This window comes from Salvelinus sp. IW2-2015, linkage group LG4p, assembly GCF_002910315.2.
Source record: "Salvelinus sp. IW2-2015 linkage group LG4p, ASM291031v2, whole genome shotgun sequence".
In the NCBI taxonomy this organism is placed as follows: Eukaryota; Metazoa; Chordata; class Actinopteri; order Salmoniformes; family Salmonidae; genus Salvelinus; species Salvelinus sp. IW2-2015.
The window spans coordinates 743,401-768,993 of NC_036841.1; the positions used below are offsets into that span (position 1 = coordinate 743,401).

The 25,593-nt window shown below is 41.3% G+C and overlaps 1 protein-coding gene across 1 annotated transcript in view; it reads right to left on the reverse strand.

The window, feature by feature from the left end:
• The window catches only part of LOC111958394 (roundabout homolog 2), a 49,693-nt gene that overhangs the window by 15,903 nt on the left and 8,197 nt on the right, over window positions 1-25,593 (reverse strand). Inside the window, exons 2-7 of the mRNA XM_070437034.1 lie at window positions 13,241-13,567; window positions 5,986-6,143; window positions 5,485-5,605; window positions 5,247-5,385; window positions 2,173-2,300; window positions 140-264 (exon numbers count right to left, since the gene is read on the reverse strand). Coding sequence (XP_070293135.1) covers window positions 140-264; window positions 2,173-2,300; window positions 5,247-5,385; window positions 5,485-5,605; window positions 5,986-6,143; window positions 13,241-13,567 — 998 coding nt within the window. The remainder of the gene's footprint in view (window positions 1-139; window positions 265-2,172; window positions 2,301-5,246; window positions 5,386-5,484; window positions 5,606-5,985; window positions 6,144-13,240; window positions 13,568-25,593) is intronic.

Below are 25,593 nucleotides of genomic sequence, written 5' to 3' on the forward strand. Positions count from 1 at the left end.
TTATCTATGACAACGTATGTTGTAGTTTCTACAGTACATAGTTGGAATTTTATTAGTCATTTTTTTAAATGTTTTATTTACGAAGTAGTCTTTCTTGACCACTCACTTCCTGTTTGTCAGGAAGTGCCATCATTTTTACCTGGCTTCCTTCTTTCTTCCAGAAGATGGCAGGTGAGGGGTTTCCTCTGGTGCCACAGTGAAAGGTGACACTGCACCCCTGAGCGGAGATCTGGTCCTGGGGTTTAATGGTGATCTGTGGGGGCACTGGAGAGTAGAGCAGAGACACTCGGTTAGAAGATTCAGATTTTAGGCTTTAAATTATAGCGTTTAAATTCACAGTTTCTCCTGCCTTCCCTGCATAATCAATACCTACTATGTAATTCCAGAACAGTATTTATTCAACATTTAGCATATATAACTACCCTTTTTAATCCATCATTTGACTGCTGTCTTTAACTCTCTTTAACCCTAAACCAGTTGATATGGTTTCCCTTTCTGATTAATCTGCCTTCTCATTTTCACATTATGAGTGAAGACATTGATGCATATCTTTTATACTGAGACGAGTCATCATCTAATTCCAATCTTAAACTATTGTGATGGTATTAGTGGGTTTACTTTGGAGTGATATCAGTGGAAATGAACTGGCAGTCAGGTTGTGTGTTGTGGCCACAGCTTGCTTCTGATCCCACCACATCCTGTCTTCCTATAGACTTTGACTGCACAATGACAGCATTGACTCCAATTCCAATTCTGAGCTCTCCTGCTGTTTACTCTCCTCAGCAGGCTTCTTCCCTGTCTTCATACACACAACGCACACACACACATGGGATCAGGCTAAATCCTCAAGGGAACTGAGTCATCTGTGTCGTGTCTTGATTTTCACTCTGAGGGAGAACACAGCAGATCTTCCCACATCAGAGATGGAGCACGCACACACACAGCCAGAGAGAGAGACTGACTTCACTACACTAACACCACTAACCAGCCAGCAGGGGGGATGTAACTATGACAGGGAACCGTGTAGAGAAACCATGTTACTAAACATTAATGTGGTTTATGTTCACTTCAAATCGAGTCATGATCAGAGTGAACATGTATAGGCAGTTCTGTTACCTTTTAATATTTCAATTTTCTTTTACAGTATAAATGAATAGTGGTATTTTTCCATTGGAATAATTTCGCATTCAGCAATCATGGGTTTCTATGGTAACAAACAAAGTGAATGTCTGAACTTTGTGACCTCATATCTCAACACACTTCTTTAATAAGAGTAAAAACAGCAGATGTGTTTGTTTGATACCCGTCCTTAATCTGGTACACATTAAGTCACTGTGTCAGAGTACAGGCTTACTTACTGCACTGCCTGAGTGCTGCAACAGGCCAGTAGACTAGAATCCTGACCATGCAGTAAGTCATGTTTACAGGCTCTTTTAAACCATTAGGTGCTGATGATACTGAATGCATTAAATATTATAACCCCCCTTGCTTTTAAAATGTATTTGAAAAAAATCTACAAAACAAAGTCAGAATGGTGTGGGGGAAATACAATTAAACGGAATGAGATGGCTGACTACAGTAAAATGAAAACATGACATCTACTACATAGTCAATGAAACATGGAACAGAAGGAAGGGAATGCATTGTTTGAAGAGGTAGGGTTTAGATTTCATCAGGACTGACAAAAGCAATGGAGGATGAAGTCAACCCTGCTGCCCACTCAGCCAACACACACACACACACACACACACACACACACACACACACACACACACACACACACACACACACACACACACACACACACACACACACACACACACACACACACACACACACACACACACTTCTTATTAATAGTGGTCCTGCTTTTTGGCAGTGTGTTAAAGTGCACCATCTCCCAAACAGCTGTCAGAGGGAGTAATCCATACGGTTTAGCATAAGCTTCTTTCAGTGGAGTTGAAGAGAAGAGAGCCCGCCACAAATACATTGATATGCCAACACGTATTCCAACACACACGGATGGATGGGCAGAGCTTTGACAACTCTAAATGACCACTGTCAAATGAAGTGGACATAACAGTGTGTGACCGTACTGTACTGTATGAGAAGGGTGAGAACACATATCAGTGTGTGTGATTGAGTGAGTGAGAGAGAATCTTTGTTTCTTACCATGGACCTCTAGCGTGGCTGAAGCCTCTGTCTTGCCCACGCTGTTCTCAGACATACAGGTGTAAGTTCCCCCGTCCTCCCCTCTCACCCTAGTCAGACGTAGGCTGTTGTCACTGTGGATCTCAAACCTGGAACAGAGACACACAGAGTCAAAAGTATTTTCATGAATCTAACCATCGAGACAGAAAGACCAGGCCTATGTCAGAATACCCATACTTCCGTTCTAAATAGTAGGCATTTTAGGTACGCGAAAATAGAACGTTTTATAGCATGTGAAATTTCGAGACAAGTAAGCTTTAGAATGCCAGGATGTTATACTCATTTCAGGTTTTCATCTAGTAGAATTCAATGCACACTTTTAAAGAAGAGAATCGTCATTCCAGACTCACGTGTGATAATCAGTTAATAATGAAATAAGGGAACGCGCTGTACTCAAATGAACGAATGGAGGGAATCAACGCAATTGTGCATTAGACGGCACATTCTCAGTAAGATGAGCCCAGTATGATGATATTTGTTGCTTACTGCATTTGTTTTTGCTACACAGTATGTTCTAAATGGTATGTAGTACGATTAGTACACCGTATGTAGTTTTAGTAGTAGGCAAGACAGATTTTGGACACCGTCCAGGTGTGAGAAGCACTGCCTTGAACTATGTAAAAGTGACCTTGAATGTACCTGACCCTCTGACCCATCAAAATGTAACTGTATGAGGTAATCTGAAACTGTAGATAAAAAAACTATTAAATACATAAAGGACGAGTCAACCCTATAACTTAATAGATCTGCAGAGAGAGATGCACAAGTCAACTGTGTTAGGGTCAAATAGCCAATCAGAATGGGCAGAGTGAGTCACCTCCGTCACCATGACATTGTTCCTCTCCAAAATCCACCAAGGAATGTGCTTTGTCTACACAGACAGCCTTCCCGCCGAAACTCGATTTGATTTTGATTTGATTTCTCTAACACGTCCTAAAAGTGAATACTGGAACATATTTCTAACATAAGAATGTGGGGAATGGTCAGTGGTGATCTAAAGAATAATCATGTCATATGGGTTGTTATTTTGTAAAGCCATTAAAAAGGTTTTAAAGGAAATACTGTAACTTGAAAAGTATACACACTACAGGTATGAAGTCTCCATCCTTAACGTTGTATATGAAATATGGAAAATTATTTTTTGTTAAGATAGGAATGTGATTTTAGGAGCCATAGGATAATCTATCTCCTATAAACTGTGCATGGTAGGTAGCTACGCCCAGAGTGAGGTCAGAGAGCATAAAATAATTGGTGGAGAAATTAACATTAGACCAGAAATGCGTGGAGCGGTAGCTACACATTTGAAATGGTTGGAACATTGAACCTCAACATGAGGTGGAGAAAATAAACTCACCTCCCAGACCAGAGAGGCGTGTAGAGCTGCAGCTCACGTCCAGAGTGGTTTGAACCTTGAATATTAACACGACGAAGAGGTGAGAAGCTCACCTTCCAGACAATCACTGGTACGGCTAATTAGCTGTTCTACGTCAAATATCTAGAAAAGTGAATTTAAGTGGGACCATCCTACTACTCTTCTCAAATCACCATATTCTACTACTCTCATCGCCAATGGGAACCGTCGACACGGCTGGCTAGCCACCTTCCAAGGAGCATCTTCCAGAGTGAACAACAGTAGAAGACGGGAAAGGGAAGATCCCTTTCGGATAATCAGAGCCATACAAGCGTGCCGCTGAAAGGCCAGTGAATACATTCATGATTTCTTACTTCAAACGGGTGGCGGTTTGTGTGCAAAGTATATGATTAATGCGAGAAAAGTTTCTAAAATGTATCAACGATAAGTGTCTCTTTCTTTTTCTCTCTCTCTCTCTCTCTCTCTCTCCATGTCGTTGTGTAAAAAGCCACCATATTGTGTCAGTCCGCTAGGGACCTTTTCCTCATGTATTAAGTGGGTATGTGTTATTATTTAGTTAGCTAGTAAATAAATAATTAAACCAATTTGTGTAGTGCTGAATCGTAAGTAAAGCTGGGTTTTTTGCAGATGCATGAGGTTACGACTGTTCAAAATGATGATATGATAAGAGGTTATGATTTAATACGTTGACTGTTTTATGGATGTGATAGGTAAAGACCTTTAGAGTTAATTCGAGAGATGGTAACTCTGTTAACAACCGCTCTCATGGTGCCCCAAACTCCTAATGAGTTCATTGTTACATGATAAATTTAAATCAGGTAACAATTAAACATAGTTAGTTGATTCATTAAATAACAGTCATCAGATTAATGAAAGTAAAGTCACGACAACATCGAAAAAGAGGGTGGGCTATCAATTGATCATTGATATTGATGATTGATGTAAATCTGCTAGTGACCTAGAGCGATTTCTTTTACTGATTATGATTTATATTCAATGCTCATATCAAATAATAAGAATAACTTAATTATATAATATTAATAATCTTCTAACTCATGATATATGGCTGGCTGTCAGTTGCTTCTGTTGATATTTTAGTATATGGTGGTTAGCTAGAGTCTAGACTGCCTGAGTTGCTGCTGCCCTGACATACATGTGCCAACTCCCGACTAAAGAACGGATGGAGTTGGGTCCGAGGGTCGTTGATGCAGCCTCTCCTCTCTACATCTTTCTGCCTCTCTCTGCTATGTGTATCAGCCAACCAGAGCGAATATTATTGATGGAGGCTAAATCAAGTGTTAATCAAATGTTGAAATTTAAACTAGGGGGCTGGCAAACTTGATGACGCCACAACAAATTGCGAACAGCAATGACACAATATTTATACAACAAATTCATTTTGGGGAAGATTATACCACCACCAAAAAGGGCACTTCGGAGACTGGAAGAGGAAAAGGGCACGAGCTCTGCACAGGTAGAGCCCTATCTGTGCACATGTCTGTGCATTCCTGGTGAATGGGCTTTCCTCATTCTGTCAGTCTGTACCTCCAGCACTCCATCAATCAATGTGTCACTGAGTGTTTTGTCTATCTCCTCAGATGTCAATCAATCAATCCGTTTATTTTCTATTAGTGAGTGGACCTGTCCGTAAATGTGTCCTCACCTCCCGCGGGGGAGCTCCCCCTCCTCTCGATGCCAGCGTATTGTGGGGGCGGGGTCTCCATGTACCTCACACAGGAAGTCAACGGTCTCTTCCTCCATCACCACCTGGTTCACCGGCCTCCGTATCAGCACAGGACGCTCTGCATAGAGAGACCCAGAGTTACACACACGAAGAAAGCGTAATGCGCGCACGCACGCACACATGCACGCACACACACCAACGTGTGTGAGAGACTCACCATACACCACCAACTCAGCAGGGTCACTGTCCCTCTCTCCCACCATGTTGGTGCCCACACACACATACATGCCAGCATCACTCTTCCTGGAGTGGGAGATCATCAGCTTGCCCCCAAGCATCTGAAAAACAAGACAGTGATGACAGGTCATCATATCACTCCATGTATTAGCCTTTGGGCTTTTCAGAGGAGAGGCAGTACTTCCACCATCTGACATCAGCACTTCAAAATGGATGTATAATTTATGATTCCACCTTCATCAGCATGTATCATTAAGGATTCCACCATCATCAGCATGCATCATTAATTATATTAATGGCCTTTGAGACAGTTTGGGTTGACTTGGGACTTAACTGCACTGAGCTCAGTGAGGTTTGGTTGGAACTTGAGTGGGTTGGAACTCTAGTATAGGCAAACTCTAGAGGGTTTTACTTAACTTAACTAGGGGTCATAGTTCAGGGTTCATACAGTGCCGTGAAAAACTGTATAGGTGAGACTCACAGAGATGCGGTCATCCTTGTTGCTGACGCGGGCGTTGTTCCTCTTCCAGGAGACGGTGGGCTCAGGGTGACCGCGGGGGGGAACACACTCCAGGACCGCTGGCTCACTGGCTGCCACCACCACATCACTGGGGGCCTGGCGGAAGTCATCCCTCAGGACTGGGAAGAGGAGAGCATAGACATGGTTTAGTCTATCTATTCATATTACTGTACTTTTATTTGACCCGGTAGGTAAACACATTAGGAAAAATAGACAGAGTCAAACTATAGAGCAGATTGTTTTTTATCTATTAATTTAGTACCTTTATATGTACACTACCGTGCAAAAGTTTGGGGTCACTTAGAAATGTCCTTGTTTTTGAAAGAAATTCAATTTTTGTTGGTCCATTAAAATAACATCAAATTGATCAGAAATACAGTGTAAACATTGTTAATGTTGTAAATAACTATTGTAGCTGGAAACGGCTGATATTTAATAGAATATCTACATAGGCGTACCGAGGCCCATTATCAGCAACCAATCACTCCTGTGTTCCAATGGCACATTGTGTTAGCTAATCCAAGTTTATCATTTTCAAAAAGGCTAATTATTAGAAAACCCTTTTGCAATTATGTTAGCAAAGCCGAAAACTGTTGTTCTGATTAAAGAAGCAATAAAACTGGCCTTCTTTAGACTGGTTGAGTATCTGGAGCATCAGCATTTGTGGGTTCGATTTCAGGCTCAAAATGTCCAGAAACAAAGACCTTTCTTCTGAAACGCGTCCATCTATTCTTGTTCTGAGAAATGAAGGCTATTCCATGTGAGAAATTGCCAAGAAACTGAAGATCTCGTACAACGCTGTTGGAACACAGGAGTGATTGGTTGCTGATAATGGGCCTCCGTACGCCTATGTAGATATTCCATTAAAAATCAGCCGTTTCCAGCTACAATAGTCATTTACAACATTAACAATGTCTACACTATATTTCTGATCAATTTGATGTTATTTTAATGGACAAAAAAATTTGCTTTTCTTTCAAAAACAAAGACATTTCTAAGTGACCCCAAACTTTTGCACGGTAGTGTATGTAATTGAGAATATGTTGTCTTTCAAATGCAAACAATATGAGATATATACATCAGAATTGGAGTACACATCCATCTCCAATGCGGTATTCTGTCAATGTCATCACAAGAGTAATCTCAAATATTGTCCTTGTAATCAATTTGAGCATATTTTACATATGTAGAGTTTCTGTTTGAAGGTTAGATGAGAGGAAAACAAGCTGATTGGGTGAAAGCAGTACATTGTGTTTTGTGCTTGTACATGACTGTTCAAATCCCTGGCAACTTCCTTGCTGTGCAGTGTTTTGATGTTTCCTGTGCCGCATCCTAGTCTGCAGTCTCTACTGTCAGAGTGGATGAATAATGCACAACTCTCAGTCCAACACAGAGCAAACAAATACAAACACATTAATAATTTAACCTGTCAGAGGGAAAAATGGCATCACACATTAATGCAATGCTTCTGCCTCACACTGGAAACTATGCTAACTCACATTTCCGCACTACAAATCTGACAGTGACACAACGACGACATAACTAAAAAAGGGGACATGATCTTCATGTCACTGAGTTTAGCAGCCTTTTCTCTGCAAAGGAAGACAGGATGAGAGGCTTGACTTGGCAGCAACCTTTGTCATTAAATCCCAGCAATGATTGACAGAGGAAAGAAACTATATGCGCTCTGATGCCTGGCTGAGGCCTCAGGAAACCTGTGCAGCACTACTATTCCAGCGTTGAAAATGCACACACACACACACTCTGAGGGTCTGCAGGTGACCCTCCCTATGAACCCTTTCCTCTGGCTTTTCCCTTGACCAACACACACTACTCCAGAATAACATATCTTCTTATATTTTAGGTTGGCATTTTATCAGACCAAGAACATCTACCTGCCTGTTAAACTATCCATCTGTTAGCACGGTAATGCATCAACACCCAATCAAATCAATTAGGACTGCAAATATGCTGTGAATTAGTCCAATCTCAAACATCAGTTAATCTATACTAAACACATTAGTGAACTCATCACCTGTCTGTCAACTGAACGTCTCTCCAGCTAAGCCACACTACCCCCATCACTTATCCCCTGACGTGTGTTTGACAGATCCCTCATCAACACAGCAGCTACCTGTGTCTTTTAAAATGGCATTTATATTCACAACTACAGTGACTGACTGACTACCATCTCATTTAGTTTATCACAGCCATCTAGAGCGTAGAGACTGGCTCTCCTCTATCTTGAGTTGTAAGGGCTGCAATTATCTTGGGAAACGTGTTGCTATGAATATTCCAATCTCTGAGAAGCAGACAAATGGTGGCTGAGCCGTCGCTGAGCCGGCTGCGTTTCAGATCCGCTGTCATGATTGAAGTGGTCATCTGTCGATCTGCTCAACCTCCCCCCTCTCGCCAGCCCCCCAATATGAGACAATCTGTCACACACTCTCTGGCTGCCTGAAGTCGCTGCCTGTTCAAATGCAGCAGTATCTCTACTTTTGATCATTTGGAGGCATTTTTTCTGTATTATAATGAAGCACATTTAATTCCTCAGCTGAGACTAGACTTTGTCATTGACGTGACATTTAAACTTTTAGAAAAGTCGATTTCTGTTTCCCATTTGTTTCAAAAGTAAAGACTTGTTCAGAACATGAAAAACCTTGTCAGTATTCCTCATCACATCCAACTGGAGTTTTTTCTGTCCCAGATTGTAATACATCCACCTCATCTGAATCTAAGATACACAAGGCCTATCAGCTCATCCAACTAGTAGCAGTTGCGCCCCTACAGTCTGGGGTGAGTTAAGTACATAGGCAGGGGGGCAGTTTAAGGGAACATTTACAGGCACGCGCTGCCTGAACATCTGTCCCTTCAGGGGTATAACGGAACCCCCTGAGCTCCCGTCCCACCCGCCCCCAAAACCCAACAAAAGGAGACGCCAACACAATTAAAGAACCCCCTTTAGACAATTGATGGATGAGCTATTACCTGACAAAGCACACACCCTTCCCCTCCCAACAGTCTGTTCAGTAGTCCCCACTCAGCTAGCTGCTTCTTTGAAAAGCTTCAGAGAGCTGAGGGCTAATTGAAAGTGGTGAATTATTTTTTGAGATCCGTCTGTAAAGGGCCGGTGTGGAGACGAGACCAGGAGCACAGAGACCATCACTACCCAGCCATATCGAGGGAACTGAAGAGAAGACATGGCTAAGGAGCCAATGAGCTAATCCACACACACAAACACCTCTCCACTCTCACCCACACATTCAACCACAGAAGTCCCAGAATGTGAACCATTTGAGGGCTTGAAACAAGTGTCAGAGAGCGGAAAGTAGCCTCAGATAATTTCCCCCCAACTCTGTGCAGTGCGAGCAGCCAAGAGCAACTCTTTGAAGCTGTTGGAAGTAAATATGATCCCTCTTGCACCCAGGCTTTAAAGGCTGACATGCTAAAAGTCGTTTCACAGAATTCACACACTGTTATATTTTTATGAAATGATGATGGCACCACAGGAACCTCTGATATTCTCAGACAGACAGATGGCCAGGGGACTTCCTGAGGTAACGTCCAAAACACAGTCTTTGTACCAGACGTGACTCACACTGTGATTCCCAATGGTGGTGAGTAAGTACCAGGACATCCTGAATCTGAACTATCCCAACCTCACCTTACGGTGACAGGAGTGGAGAAGAGGGCACCTAAGGTCCTGGCCTGGGGATAAATAAAGCCCATATTCATCTACCTCCTGCTATTTCTTTAGCTCAGCTTAAACAATGTTGTTAAATGACTAACCATCATGCTCTATGGTTACTACCGTAATAATTGTTACATTTACATTTTAAACATTTAACAGACACTTATCCAGAGCGAATTACATTGAGTGCATACATTTTCATACTTTACTGTTACTGCTACATTCCTATTCTGGGACAGTGCCATTTATTTTCATAATTGTAATGCTTCAGGGATATACAGATTAAGAGATTAAGAATATCCTCAGAATATTCAGCACTGTATTTTTAAGCGACATTAATCTCAATATTTAGCATTTAGCAAGAGTGCAGCTTTAGTGCAAGTCGTAGTGGCCATCTGTTAATGTTTTTAAGTGGGGAGATGGGAGAGTAGTCATGGCAATAATAGGCTGCTTTGCATCGTGTGGCCCTTGTCAGTCAGTTCACTATGAACACCACTAGACTAAACATCAGTCAGTGATCAGATTCACTGAACATTCTCAAGGCAGGATGGAGGAGTAGGGTTGACAGGATTGGGGAAGAGTGTAGGGAGAAGGTGAGGGTGGAGGGGGCACTCTAAAGGTGACGTGAGGGACAGGGTTGAGAGGTTGGGCAGAGTTGTTGGAGGGACAGGTTGACTTCAATTGGGATGAGTCTTGCCCTTGATACAGAACTGAGCGATATTCGCTAGATGAGCCAGCTGCAAAGTCAAAATTGTCTATATTGTAAAAATGCATGAAAACAAAAATTTGATTTTTGGTCTTAAATTGTTAGAGTTAGGAATTAGGTGTGGTGTGGTTAAGGTTAAAATATGATTTTATGACTTTGTGGCTGTGCCAGCTAGTGACCACTCTGCAGAACAAGATTTATGATGAAAAAACACTAACCAGAGGACACAGTGGCAAGCTGTGTACAGCAGCGCAAGGCAGCTCCCGCTCAGCCCAGTCAGAGCTCTTCTCTGTCCTGGCACCCTCCACCCCTTTCCTACTAGCACTGACTTTGCTAATAACATATTTATTGAGGGAAAATGTATCTGCTACGATTGTGATATGTAGTCGTCTTACCTAGCCATCTGAGATAAACACACTAATTGTAAGTCGGTCTGGATAAGAGCGTCTGCTAATTTACTAAAATGTCAATGTAGATGAAGATGTGTATGGGATGGGAGCCTGGCAGGCAAGTGGAAGTGTTCTAGCTGAGAGCAGGTCCTAGAGCAAAGTGACCTGATGGTCAGTCAGTCATTGTTCTTTTGTCTCAGTACAGTAGGAGTACACCCATTAGAGGTGGTCTAATCCTATCTCTCTGCTACTGCCGTGTCATGGCTAATAGAGCCAGTGGGCGCCTGTCGAGAGGAGGGATTGATTTAATCCAGCCATTGTCTGTGTTTACTGAGGTTAAAGAGGGACTCAGGCAGTGCCAGGTCTCCTGAGCCTGTTGTGTTTCAATGGTTGGACGAGTGGTCAACTCATGCCTACAAATTCATCCTTAGGCACTTGTTAAAGCTAACTTGATTATTCAAAATCTCTAATCCTTTATGTAAATGATTATGACAAGAAAAAATGGGTAAGGTATTGTAGTAACAATAAAGAGAGTTCAAAGGAACAGTTTGGCCACTGCGATATCTGTCCATACAGAAAACATGTCTCCTGTATCTCTTCTTCAGGGTTTAAAGAAGAGACCAGTGGCACAGTCGTAGTGTAGAAGAGGCCAAGAAACAAGCTGCAGCCCAAAATGTCATTCCTTCATAATCCCCCCATCAGGAGAAAGAGGGACATCTGGCCCTAAAGCCTTTTAAGCAAGTTTTATTTTTCATTTGTCCTACTTTATTTTAATCCAGCTCAAAGAACGCGGCTGTTTGCTCCCTCAGACAGACATTCACATTCATGGCTTTGAAATAGATACCGCTTTCCTCTTCTTCTTACATAAAGGCTAACCGACAGAGCAGAACACTGCTATTTCTGGGAGGAATATGTGAATCGATTCATACACAATATCTCATTATCTAGGCGCTTCAACAGCCCTGCTATTCAGCTGGTCGCTTACAGCTTATTCATGCCAACAACAAGAACACAGCCAGCAATAATTGACTGTTTAGTATGTCCATACCCAACATGGAAGTTATTCTGAGGAAGTCAAATGAAGCAACAGTGTCTAGTTATACTGAAGCCTGAGATGTGGACCCCGAAGGCGAAAAACATTTAAGCATGAAATACATGTCACTTCCGATGCATTTGTGCAGTGAAGGGACTGATTGTGTGGAAGGAATAAACTGTGTAGAAATCTAAATTCGACAACCCTGTTGAGGTAATACTCTACTGTAGCCAATCCCCATGACAGGCAGGGCAGGGTGAGGTGTCATGGTTCAGAGGTCAGATCTAGGCATGCCTACATGCCACAGCAATTCAATGTATCTTTCCTCTGAGCTACTCCCAAGCCAGGAGTTGCATTGATCTCAGTGTTATTTCACTATCGTTACCATGGTAGCAATTCAGTCCTAATCAATCATAATCAACATATTCACCAGCTACCCAGAGGCACCAGACCTAGGACAATAGTCATTACTGCAGTTAGTCACCGTTAGAGTGCTTGCATCTAGGTGATGCATAGCCTTACTGGTAGGACTGTCATCTCCGGCTACATCTCCACTGGCTGAGGAGAATTCATCATCAAAAACAGCAATATAACTGTGGCGCTTAAATGTTTTTCTCTGGAAGCTGTTCTGCTCTAATATTTTTAGTTTTTCTCTAATATTTCATGTTCTGCCGCTTATGAGTGTGGATATATCACTCAGTGTGGAAGCTGAACTAAAGCTGGCCCTATTTTTGAACATGAGCTGTGGAAGTCAGTGAGCTATGAGCAGTTAGAGGCTGAGGCTGAGGAGGCTTGGCTGGCTCTGTGGTCTGGTGGAAAATAAGATGCAGGCAAATTGTTGTTTTGTGTTTTTAAAAGAGGAGACATTCCCTAATCTGTTACGCTCCTTTTCCTAATCAGCACACTCCGCTAATCCATTTCCTAACGGCAGAAAGGACCTGCGTTCAGCCCAGGGTCACGCCACACTGCCACAATTACAAGGAGAAAGAGAGAAAGTGGCAAGTGATGCAGTTGTCACTAGTTACCACAGACAAAGTCATAATTTGTTATATTAAAAAAAAAGAAAAAAAAAGAAGGTTATTTTTGGTCTTAATTTATGGTTAAGCAAAATGTTACAGTGTGGTTAAGGTTAGGGTTAAAATCAGATAAAAACATATATAAATTGTAGAAATAGGCAGGGTTTATGACTGTGACAACTAGTGACGACCACATGAGCCTAAGGGCCACAATAATAGACAAGTCTCTCTAAATGGTCATATTTTCAGAAGTTCAAGATAGCAGCTGAAAGCCGGTTCTCTTCACCTGTTGTGCTTTGAGAGAGACAGAGAGAGAGACATAGAGAGACAGAGAGAGGTCATGGGGTGACATTGACAGCAAGTAAAATGACAAAGACTTACTGGCTACTTCCAGTGAAGCATTTCGACTGACAGCCTCTCCAAGGTAGTTACGTGCCACACAGGTGTAGACGCCCTCGTCTGGTTTAGAGCGTCGTCCGTGGACGATACGCAGGAAGAAGAGGGAGCCGCTGGGAAGGAGCATTCGGTGAGATCGAGGGTCATCCCGGTCCGTTTCCACCCGCTCCCCGTCCTTGTACCACTCCACAGTGGGGTTAGGCCGCCCCTCTGCCTTGCAGTTGAGGGTTGCGGGTTCCCCCTTGGACACGATCAAGTCAGAGGGGTCTTCCAAGATCCGAGGTGGGCTGTCCTCAAAACGTGCACGGGACCCTGTGAGGTGAAAGAAGTTTACTATCCATGCAGCTGTCTATCAGTCATTCATACTGTAGCCCAAACCTGCAATCTCTGAAAGAAAACATCACAACACAATGTAATCCCATTGAGAAAAAAGGCAGTAGAAAAGCTCTGTGGCAGGCTAACCCAAATCCATCTCCACTGACATGGACGTATAGATGCATGAAGTCTGAGGGAGAGACAGATGGGTTGGACAATAATAGAGAAATGTCTGTCACTCACCACTGAGATCTGATGCACCATGATAGTAAAGCTGACAACAAGGATCAGAACTTTGGTACTGAAGATCTCATGTTGTTGTTGTTGTTTCTTCCCACTCCGTAGAGATAAATCACATCTTTGTTTTACCTTCTGGGCCTCTGTTATTCTAGTGTTTAACAAAACACCTTATCAGACATTCCCTTGAGCATAGGTAAGTAAGTATCCTGCTTGTATACTCTTCACACTGTAATGACTTCTAGCCTTTTAACCAACTTTGTTCGTCCATTGAAATGTCATTTGTCAGTAATGGTTGGTAGCCTGCTGAAGAAGACAGGTTTTATTCTGATGGGGTATTTTCAAAGGAGGAAGAAGCCACAGGAGATGGTAATGGCCAATCTCAATGTCAGTCAGGATTTCAGCAGAGAAGACATGAAGGCCAGTGACATGCTAACTAAAACAAGACAGAGAGAAAGCCAATAGAGATTGAAGTGGGTAGAATATCAGAGAGAAAGAGAAGGAGAAAGAGAGAGGAGAGAGAGAAAGCTCTCCTATATCCCTCCCTCTTGGGATCCATTACTGTTACCCTCTGCTGTATGGGAGAAGAGTACTACTCCAAGCCAAGGGCTTTACTAAGCTTTTAGAGTAGATGGCTCGAACAATGTGTACTACAGTTTTGGGTCTGGAATATATATAATTCAAATTAAGAAAAAAAGCCAATGTGCAGTGAATGAGCAGATTTATCTTATTTTTTTACAATAAAAAGTAATTCTCTATGGATCTCCTTTGTTTAATTCTATTCTTATGTTTTCCTGTCCATCTGTTGTCTTTTACTTACTTGTTTGCCTGTTGTTTTTAAACTACTTCAACCGAATAGACCAGGAAATGCAACAGTTAAGATTTTCTGAATTTGAATGTTCACCATGCCATTGAATATCGTGTTAGAGGGACTGTTTACTGCAGTCAGTCTATAAATCTCCAGTGAAGTGAAAATCTTACATTACCAGAAGCGTATGCTGGGGAGGAGCATACAGCAACCAATTGACATACAGTGAGCTCCAAAAGTATTGGGACAGTACATTTTTTGTTGTTATTTTGGCTCTGTACTCCAGCACTTTGGATTTTAAATGATACACTGACTCGGAGGTTAAAGTGCAGACTGTCAGCTTTAATTTGAGGGTATTTTTATCCATATCAGGTGAACCATTTACAAATTACATATTTTTTTAAATAGTCCCCCCATTTTAGGGGACCAAAAGTATTGGAAAGAAATTCACTTATACAGTGGGGCAAAAAAGTATTTAGTCAGCCACCAATTGTGCAAGTTCTCCCACTTAAAAAGATGAGAGAGGCCTGTAATTTTCATCATAGGTACACTTCAACTATGACAGACAAAATGAGAAAAAAAATTCCAGAAAATCACATTGTAGGATTTTTTATGAATTTATTTGCAAATTATGGTGGAAAATAAGTATTTGGTCACCTACAAACAAGCAAGATTTCTGGCTCTCACAGACCTGTAACTTCTTATTTAAGAGGCTCCTCTGTCCTCCACTCGTTACCTGTATTAATGGCACCTGTTTGAACTTGTTATCAGTATAAAAGACACCTGTCCACAACCTCAAATGGTCACACTCCAAACTCCACTATGGCCAAGACCAAAGAGCTGTCAAAGGACACCAGAAACAAAATTGTAGACGTGCAAAAAAAAGACTCTACCATCCAAGTAACCATTTCACTGTACCGTTTACACCTTCTGTATCCTGTGCATGTGACAAATACACTTTTATTTTATTAGATATAGTGTGCGTTTACCAGAGACGGTAATGTGAAGAACAACCGGACCTGCACCAAAGTCAAATTAGGATATAAAGTTTGGCCAACCAGTGTCCAAGTAAAAAATAATCTCTGTTAGAATGCCCTGCTTTATTTCGTCACACTCACAACCGTAAGTTATTTTATGTAATTAGCTCAACATTAACTTGTAAATAATGATCTTGTTGTGAGTTTATTTTCCTGTAATAATGAATACAAATTAGCTAAAGTTAAGACGTTGTCAGCTATATGATATAGTCATTATTTGAACTGGCTAGCCAGCTAAGTTAACATCAGCTAGCTAGCTAACAAGCTAGAAACTAACCAAAACATTGGTTAGAAAGCTGCTTTTAGTTGCCTGGTTTGCTAAATTGACATATACTACATTTATTTTTAAATGGATGGGTTTATTTGTGTTAAAATACACCAGTTATGCTATTTTGGACCACCAGGCTGCTGATGTCATGCAGCCTGTAATGTTTATGTTCATCCGTTTTCATAACGACAAGTTTGATGTCCTACGACAATAGAATGTTCATGATGTCACTGCGACAACTGTATATAGACATGTCGATAGACGTAGTATAAACCAGATTTTAGTCTTGAAATCTTTGGTTGCTTAGTACACTAAGTAGTGCCTCTGTATAGCACATGGCCTCACGTGAATCCTTAAAGAGATGGTTGGGGCTAATGCTTAAGAGGGTATGAACTGGGTGTAGACAAAGAAGAGCTCTCCAGAAGGTGTATCAAAATATTCACGGGGGGTTTACAAGTTTATCAACTTTCAAAGCAGAAATATTTTCCCCTTGTTCCACAACTGTATTGTATGATATACCATTTTCTAGCTCTGAGTCTCTACTTTTATCCAACGTAAAAAAAAACACCATTTCAAATGTTGCTACATAAAACCGAATCGAACCGGTGGTTCACATATTTGTGGGTCTGTAACTTTCTCACTCATCATTATTCAGGATTCATTCAGGACTATCCGTAACCATGGTAGCATCCACATTAACGTAGAAGTGTTCAGAAACATTCTATTCTTATTGACAATAAAAGTGACTCCAAAATGACACAATATGTTATATATCATTCATTTCTATTAGGAACAAAATCATCTGAAACATCAAGCAACAGCAAAAGAATCCAACACGTTTGTAGAGTCACAAGCTTAACGTATAATTATTATTATTTTTTTAAACGGATGTCATTACACTCAAATTAAAGCAGACAGTCTACACTTAAACCTCAGTCATTTTATCATTTCACTTTTGGGGCTCACTGTACATGCTGGCTTCTACACTATAGTCGTTACATCTGAAACGTGTGTATAAATCCAAGCTTTTAGCTGTAAGCAGATTTGTTTTTTTATGACCTCATTTGATGCACATCAGAAACACTGACCAACATGCCTTGAACCTGAGGAAAACACCCAAACAACAATCCCACCACGGTCGCTGTACCAGCTAAAACCCACAGGTTACGAGGGCAGCTAATACTAATGCAGGATGCGGATGAATGCTTGAATAGCGCCACATAAAATCTGTTCTGTTTTTTGCCAGATTCTGTCATTTTTTCCCCAAAATTCAATTTTGTTATTCCAGGTTTCCATTTTTCCATTTTGTTTCTCCTATCAAATTCACATTACATTTTTTTAATTTTTATAGAAGAACAACAACATTGGATGTTCTAAGTCCACAACAATGTTTAAACCACACAAGGAGACCATTTTTTTAAGTCTGAGAAATGTTACCCTTAAATGCAAGTGTGCACCAGAAAGACATCTTTGTTTGGTTAAGCAGTGTTGCTGTAGCGCTCGTGTGATTGCGGAGTTTGCAAAACAAATGGCCACTGGATTGATGCAAATAATCATGATATAATTCTGCCAGGCTACTTTGCAGTTAACTTTTAATTGAGAAGGTTTTGGGGGAAGCCTTTCCTTTTCTACCAGAAGAAGGTTATATCATTAGCCTCATAAGCTAACGGCTACACAAAGTGTAGACATGCGCGCGCTCCGCACGCATGCGCGCAGAAACTGGGCAGTCCTGTGCCGTTTCTGAAAGTTGCGTGGAAATACGAATCACTGATGCATTTTGTTCATGTCTTATGATTCACTTGGGCAAATTAATGCATTTCCTAATAAGTTCAATAAAACATTTTAATATTGTTGGAATTCCGTTTTAATGTCTGGATTTCATGATTCCATCTGCAACTAAGATTTTATAGGGCCCTAATATCCGATGAGCTGTAGCACTTTTAATGCTCATTGAATTTCTCAATTCAATATTATCCCGAACAATTCCACAAATTCAAATACTATTCCCTCAGGCTGAACATTTCACTGTTCAGACAGCCAAGCACAAATGATTTAAAACAAATCCTATTGTACATTTTTGATACTAAGTTCTTTAATTTCTGGGAAATAACTGGGAAATTTATAAATACTGAAATCCAATACAATTCCAAATATTAAAGGTTTTCACAATTCCAATTTAAACAGTCTAATTCAAATGCAATCATTTGAATTCAACGTTAATTCAGGAATTCCAATTTTTTATTAAATTAGAATTGACCCCAAACTTGGTACTTATATCATAGCAGAAGCAACAGGCCAGGCCATAAAGCTTTTGTGTTTTATAATTTTGTTGTGGAAAAAGCACACAACTCAGGCATAGTTGAAGGGCTATGTGACACTCTATAAGTGTATAAGTGTACTGTATAATCAGTGAGAACTCTGTGGCACCAAGGGCACCTGTGAAGCTGCTTTGATTAATAAATCAGGCTGTTTGATTTACACTGAACAAAATTATAAACGCAACATGTAAAGTGTTGGTACCATGTTTCATAAGCTGAAATAAAACATCCCAGATATTTTCCATTCTCACAAAAAGCTCACTTCTCTCAAATTTTGTACAAATTTGTTTACATCCCTGGTAGTGAGACTTTTTCCTTTGCTAAAATAATCTATACACCTGACAGGGGTGGCATATCAAGAAGCGGATTAGACGGCACGGTCATTACATAGGTGCACCTTGTGCTGCGGACAATAAACAAACACTAAAATGTGCAGTTCTGTCACACAACACAATGCCACAGATGTCTCAAGTTGAGGGAGCGTGCAATTGGCATGCTGATTGCAGGAATGTCCACCAGAGCTGTTGCTAGAGAATTGAATGTTCATGTATCTACCATAAGCCGCCTCTGTCATTTTAGATAATTTGGCAGTACATCCAACCGGCCTCACAACCGCAGACCACATGTAAGCACGCCAGCCCAGGACCTTCACATCCGGCCTCTTCACCTGCAGGATCGTCTGAGACCAGCCACCCGGAATTTCTGCACACACTGTCAGAAACCGTCTCAGAGAGGCTCATCTGCATGCTTGACCTGACAGCAGTTCGGCGTCGTAATGGAGGAATCCCTGTTTCAACTGTACAGGGCAGATGGCAGACAGCGTTGTGTGGACGAGCGGTTTGCTGATGTCAACGTTGTGAACAGTGCCAGTATGGTGGTGGTGGGGTTATGGTATGGGCAGACATAAGCTACGGACAATGAACACAATTGCATTTTATCGATGGCAGTTTGAATGCACAGAAATACAATGACTAGATCCTGAGGCTCATTGTCTTGCAATTCATCTGCTGCCATCACCTCATGTTTCAGCATAATGCACGGCCCCATGTCACAAGGACCTGTACACAATTACTGGAAGCTGAAAATGAACTGGCCTGCATACTCAGACATATCACTCATTGAGTATGTTTGGGATGCTCTGGATCGACGTGTACGACAGCGTGTTCCAGTTCCCGCCAATATCCAGCAGCTTCGCACAGCCATTGAAGAGGAGTGGGACAACATTCCTCAGGCCACAATCAACAGCCTGATCAACTCTATGAGAAGGAGATGTGTCGCGCTGCACGAGGCAAATGGTGGTCACACCAAATACTGACTGGTTTTCTGATCCACACCCCTACCTTTTTTTAAGGTATCTGTGACCAACAGTCACATGAAATCCATAGATTAGGGGTGAATTTGTTTATTTAAATTGACTGATTTCCTTATATGAACTGTAACTCAGTAAAATCCTTGAAATTGTTGCATGTTGCGTTTATATTTGTGTTCAGAAGAAGATTGTGGGGCGGCAGTTGAGTGCACCTTTTAAAGACAAAATCACAGACAATCAACCAAGCTTGCTGTTTGTTACTAAGATAAAAACATGTCACTGAGAATAACAGAGGCTTCTAAAGCAGTAGAACATTTGATTCTCCTTTGTTTAATTTTCAGCTTATGTTTTTCTTGTCCATCTTATTTTTTGTTTACTTGTTTGCCTGTTGTTTTTAAACTGCTTCAACCGAATAGCCAGCCCCACAATGCAACAGTTAAGACTTTCTGAATCCGAATCTGAATGTTGTGTTATTTTTACTGCGGTCCGTCTATAATCTCCTGTGGAATGAATACCTTCATTACCAGAAGCGTATGGTGGGGAGGAGCATACCGCAACCTATTGACATACATGCTTGCTGCTACACTGTAGTAGTTACATCTGAGGCGTGTGTTCAAATCCAAGCTTTTAGCTGTAAGCAGATTTGTTTGATTTATGACAGGCAATTCCAAGGTAACGGAATTATGCTGAAACTCAGATGTCACTTTTAAAATGTATAACAAACAAAAATGTATTGAAAAGTTGAACAAACCATATGGTTTGTGCTGTTTGTGCAGTCCTTCTGTTACCAAACTTTGCATCTGCACTGTTCTTCAAGTAAATGTGTTTTTGTCACATTTTTGGTGGAAGTCCTTGTGCATAGAGTTATGTTTTTTTTTTTTTTAAACCAATGTTTTTTGTTTGGCATACATTTTAAAGTGAAAAATCGGAATTTCGTTCATGTGGAATTACTCTGAACTCAGAAACACTGACCAACATGCCATGAACCTGAGGAAAACACCCAAACAATCCCATCACGGTAGCTGTACCAGCTAAAACCCACAGGTTACGCACGAGGGCAGCTAATACTAATGCAGGATGCAGATGAGTGTTTGTAATATCAGATGAGCTGTAGCACCTTCAACCTCTCTCATTGCTTTCATAATGACAAAAAGCAAGGCAACAGAAAAAAAGTAACATTTGAAAATATTATTGCACATTTCATATTCAGTTTAAACTATTCCCCTCTCGACTCATCTCTCTGCAGCCTTCATTATGACACATTCCATCGCTCTTTCCCTTTTTCAACTCTAATACAATTCCAGCTGAGTTGTTGTTATGACCAGTCTCATCTCCCCTATGGTTCACAGATGCTGGGACCTGATCTGCATATTTGGCTGAGTTCCCCCACAAGAAGTTAAATCAGACAATAGAGGAGAGTCTCTGCTGCTTTTCCCATAATGCCATTCTCTGGGATTACTGAGAGCTAATGGGTACTTACATCATAGCAGGAGCAACAGGCCAGGCCATAAAGCTTATGTGTTTTATAATTTTGTTGGGGAATAGCAGACAGCTCACCCATAGTTGAAAGGCAAACACCTTTATCTGGCTGTGTGACAACCAAAAGCAGCAAACTCCTGTGACAACATCAAACTTCTGTGACAAGTGTATCATCCGTGCAAACTCTGTGGCACCAAGGGCATCACAACACCTGTTCTCTCAGAAGATACTTTGATGTACACTGAACAAAAATATAAAATGCAACATGTAAAGTGCTGGTCCCATGTTTCATGAGCTGAAATAAAAGATCCCAGAAATGTTCCATACATCACCTTTGGAAAGATAATCCATCCACCTGACAGGTGTGGCATATCAAGAAGCTGATTAAACAGCATGATCAGGTGCACCTTGTGCTGGGGACAATAAAAGGCCATTAAAATGTGCAGTTTTGTCACACAACACAATGCCACAGATGTCTCAAGTTGAGGGAGCGTGCAATTGGCATGCTGACTGCAGGAATGTCCACCAGAGCTGTTGACAGAGAATTTAATTTATCTACCATAAGCCGCCTCCAACGTAATTTAAGAGAATTTGGCAGTACGTCCAACCGGCCTCACAACCGCAGACCATGTGTAAGCACGCCAGTACAGGACCTCCACATCCGGCTACTTCACCTGCGGGATAGTTTGAGACCAGCCACCAGGACAGCTGATGAAACTGTGGGCTTTGCACAACCAAAGAATTTCTGCACAAACTGTCAGAAACCGTCTCAGGGAGGCTCATCTGCGTGCTCGTCGTCCTCACCAGGGTCTTGACCTGACTACAGTTCGGCGTCGTAACCGACTTCAGTGGGCAAATGCTCACCTTCCATGGCCACCGGCACGCTGTAGAAGTGTGCTCTTCACGGATGAATACCGGTTTCAACAGTACTGAAGCAGATGCCAGACCGCATGTATGGCGTCGTGTGGGCAAGCGGTTTGCTGATCTCAACGTTGTGAACAGAGTGCCCCATGGTGGCAGTGGGGTTATGGTATGGGCAGGCATAAGCTACGGACAATGAACACAATTGTATTTTATCGATGGCAGTTTGAATGCACAGACATACCGTGATGAGATCTCGAGGCCCATTGTCGTGTAATTCATCTGCTGCCATCACCTCATGTTTCAGCATGATAATGCAAAGCCCCATGCTGCAAGAATCTGTACACAATTCCTGGAAGCTGAAAATGTCCCAGTTCTTCCATGGTCTGCTTACTCACCAGACATGTCACCCATTGAGCAAGTTTGGGAAGCTCAAAATCGACAGCGTGTTCCAGTTCCCGCCAATATCCAGCAGCTTCGCACAGCCATTGAAGAGGAGTGGGACAACATTCCTCAGGCCACAATTAACAGCCGGATCAAATCTATGCAAAGGAGATGTGTCGCGCTGCATGAGGCAAATGGTGGTCACACCAAATACTGACTGATTTTCTGAACCACGCCCCTACCTTTTTTTTAAGGTATCTGTGACCAACAGATGCATATCTGTATTCCCAGTCATGTGAAATCAATAATTTAGTGCCTAATGAATTTTTTTCAATTGACTCATTTCCTTATATGAACTGCAACTCAGTAAACAATTTAATTGTTGCATGTTGCGTTTATATTTCTGTTCAGTGTACAATCAGGATGTTTGCTTTATGAAGTAAAAGGAAAGCCGCACACTCAAATGCAATAAATGTGTTTCCAATGTTGACAGCTGGGCCCTGATTTCATTGGTCAATTTACAAATATCAACAGTACATAAAAAAAGCATGAATGGATAACATATGATCATAGATACAATTAGGCTACATCATAGACCTACAAAACACAATATAATTTACAATGGATAGCAAAATTCACAGGAATGGCTTCAGATCYAACTCTACGTTGAGACCGAAGGGATCGATGGTCTTTAAATGAAAGATCCAGGTCGGCTTCTCATTTTAACAATAAATTGTAAAAGTCCCCCCCTCTCCTAGGAAGTGTGACGTGTTCTATGCCGATATAACGAAGGGACAAAATAGGGTGGTTTGCTTCCAAAAAATGGGCAGCAACTGAGTACGTAGAGTTTTTGCACCTAATGGTGCTACGATGCTCAGAGATTCTTACTTTTAGTTCTCATGAGTTTTACCAGAAGAACATATAAGATATATAACTGCCTTAGTGGAGCATGTAATAACACCTTTGATTGGGATTTGTTTCCCTGTTTGGGGGCGTTTGAAGGATCTACATTTTTAAGTGCCATTTCATTGAACACTTGAGATGTTGTGCGGACGTATTTTGGTGTGGTAAATCAGAGTTTATCAATTCATCTCTGAGATTTCTGCCCCGCGAGAATAAAACCAAGGGAGGTTTCGAAAACACATTACCGATACGGTCATCAGATCTTATCATGTGCCAATTTCTGTGAACGACTCCCTTAATTTGTTCAGAGCACTTAGTGTGTAGTGAGAACGCAAGAATGGTTATTTTTGCGAAACTGTCCTTGAAAGAGATCTCGTCTCGATTTGTTTTGGATTTCCTCAATGGCAGTATTGATCTGACCATTTCTGTACCCCCTTTCATAGAAATGTCTTTGCATCGCAACCATGTTTCTGTCGAAGTGTGATTGTTTTTTGCAAATTCTTTTTGATTCGACAGAACTGGCTGTAGAGCAAACTGTTTTTCAAGGGACGAGGGCGACAGCTATCAGCCTTCAACAAACTGATACAGCCAGTGGGTTTCTTGAAAAAATCTGTGTATAGAACATTAACCTCACAAATAATCAGAAGATCAAGGAAACTGATTTGACGTGTTAGATTGTATAGTAAATCTCAGGTGCTCAGACCCAGCGTTAAGAAAAGCATGGAACACCTAGATCTGTTCTGCATCACCCCTCCATAGAACTAAAATATCATCAATGTACAGTGTCCAAATCATTTTTGAGAGGATTGAGAATTGACTGTTTCTCCATGTAACGCACATACATATTTGCATAGTTAGGAGCCATCGGGGATCCCATAGCAGTATCCTTCATCTGGATAAAGAAATCCTTTTGAAACATGACATAGTTGTATGAGTACTATTTCAGTCAATGTTATAATGTATTTAAAACAATTTATTGAACCCTTATTTTACCAGGTAAGTTGACTGAGAACACATTATCATTCACAGCAACAACCTGGGGAATTGTTACAGGGGAGAGGAGGGGGAATGAATGAGCCAATTGGAAGCTGGGGATGATTAGGTGGCCATGATGGTATGAGGGCCAGATTGGGAATTTTGCCAGGACACCAGGGTTAACACCCCTACTCTTACGGTAACTGCCATGGGATCTTTTAGTGAAGACAGGGAGTCATGCACTGGAGGGTAGTTAATTTGGGTCACGTTGTAAGGCTGCTTTGATGTGTAATCAGGCTGTTTGGTTTATGACAAGAAGATTGTGGGTGGCAGTTGAGTGCACCTTTCAAAGAGAGAAACATGAGCAACCAACCATGTTTGTGACAGAGAAAAACACGTATTTGCCGATATTGGAGGCTTTTATAAAGCGGTACAAACATTCAGCTAATACTCATGGCCCATTTGGCCTGGATAGCATTCAACCACATGAAATAAATAGCATGGTGGGTCCTCAGAGAGTTCAATGTGCATATGGAATTCTTAAAAATGCTTTGGTGTGACTTGATTTGACCCAAATTATAATTCTAGGTCAATCCTTATTTCCAAATGAACTAACAAAATGAAACACACTAAGGGTGAACAGCTAAGGGAAGGGCATATTCATGAATCCAAATGTCCACATAAATGAATAAACACAGAACAGAGCTAAATCTTAAATCTGTGCTGTCACAAAACGCTCCCATCTGTGTTGATCCAATAAGTAGTTATGTAAGGTTTGTGTCATTATTGTAATACTACACACTGGAGAAATAATGTACATACACCCACTTCACAATCAGACTATTCCTTCACTCAACACACGCCACACAGAAGAAGCTTCCAGCGCTATCAAATGCCAGAGCAGGAGCCTGGGTTGTCCATAAGACTGAATTGTGGGCAACCTTGAAGTGTCTTCCAGAGGGAGGGGCCTATTGAATGAGAGGCTGTTGGTCTCAAACAAGGTGATCACTCTCTACCAGCCTCTCAAGGATATCTCCACGCAGCAGTGAAGGTTGTGTACAGAATAACAGAGAATCTGTCTGGAGCACTGTAAGCCTACTAAAGTTTCCTGTATCTCTGGTAGGAAAGAAACTTAAAGCAAATAGCTTGCTCCTGTTATGGTCATACCTCATTAGATAGATGTTGTGCAGATTTCCAGAATGAAGCTGACATTCTCTCCCCTCGTTAGATTAATAAAGCACTAACCTTGATGTAGTAACACAACTACAATTCCATTTACATCTACAACTCGCATACTGTGCGACGGAGTCCAAAGAGCTAATCATTTTATAGATAATGTTTAACTCATTATGCAAGGATGATGAGTCTAAATAACATCCATCATCCTACACTGTAGATTTATTAAGATAGTAAAAGCTATTCATGGAGGACATGAAACATCCAC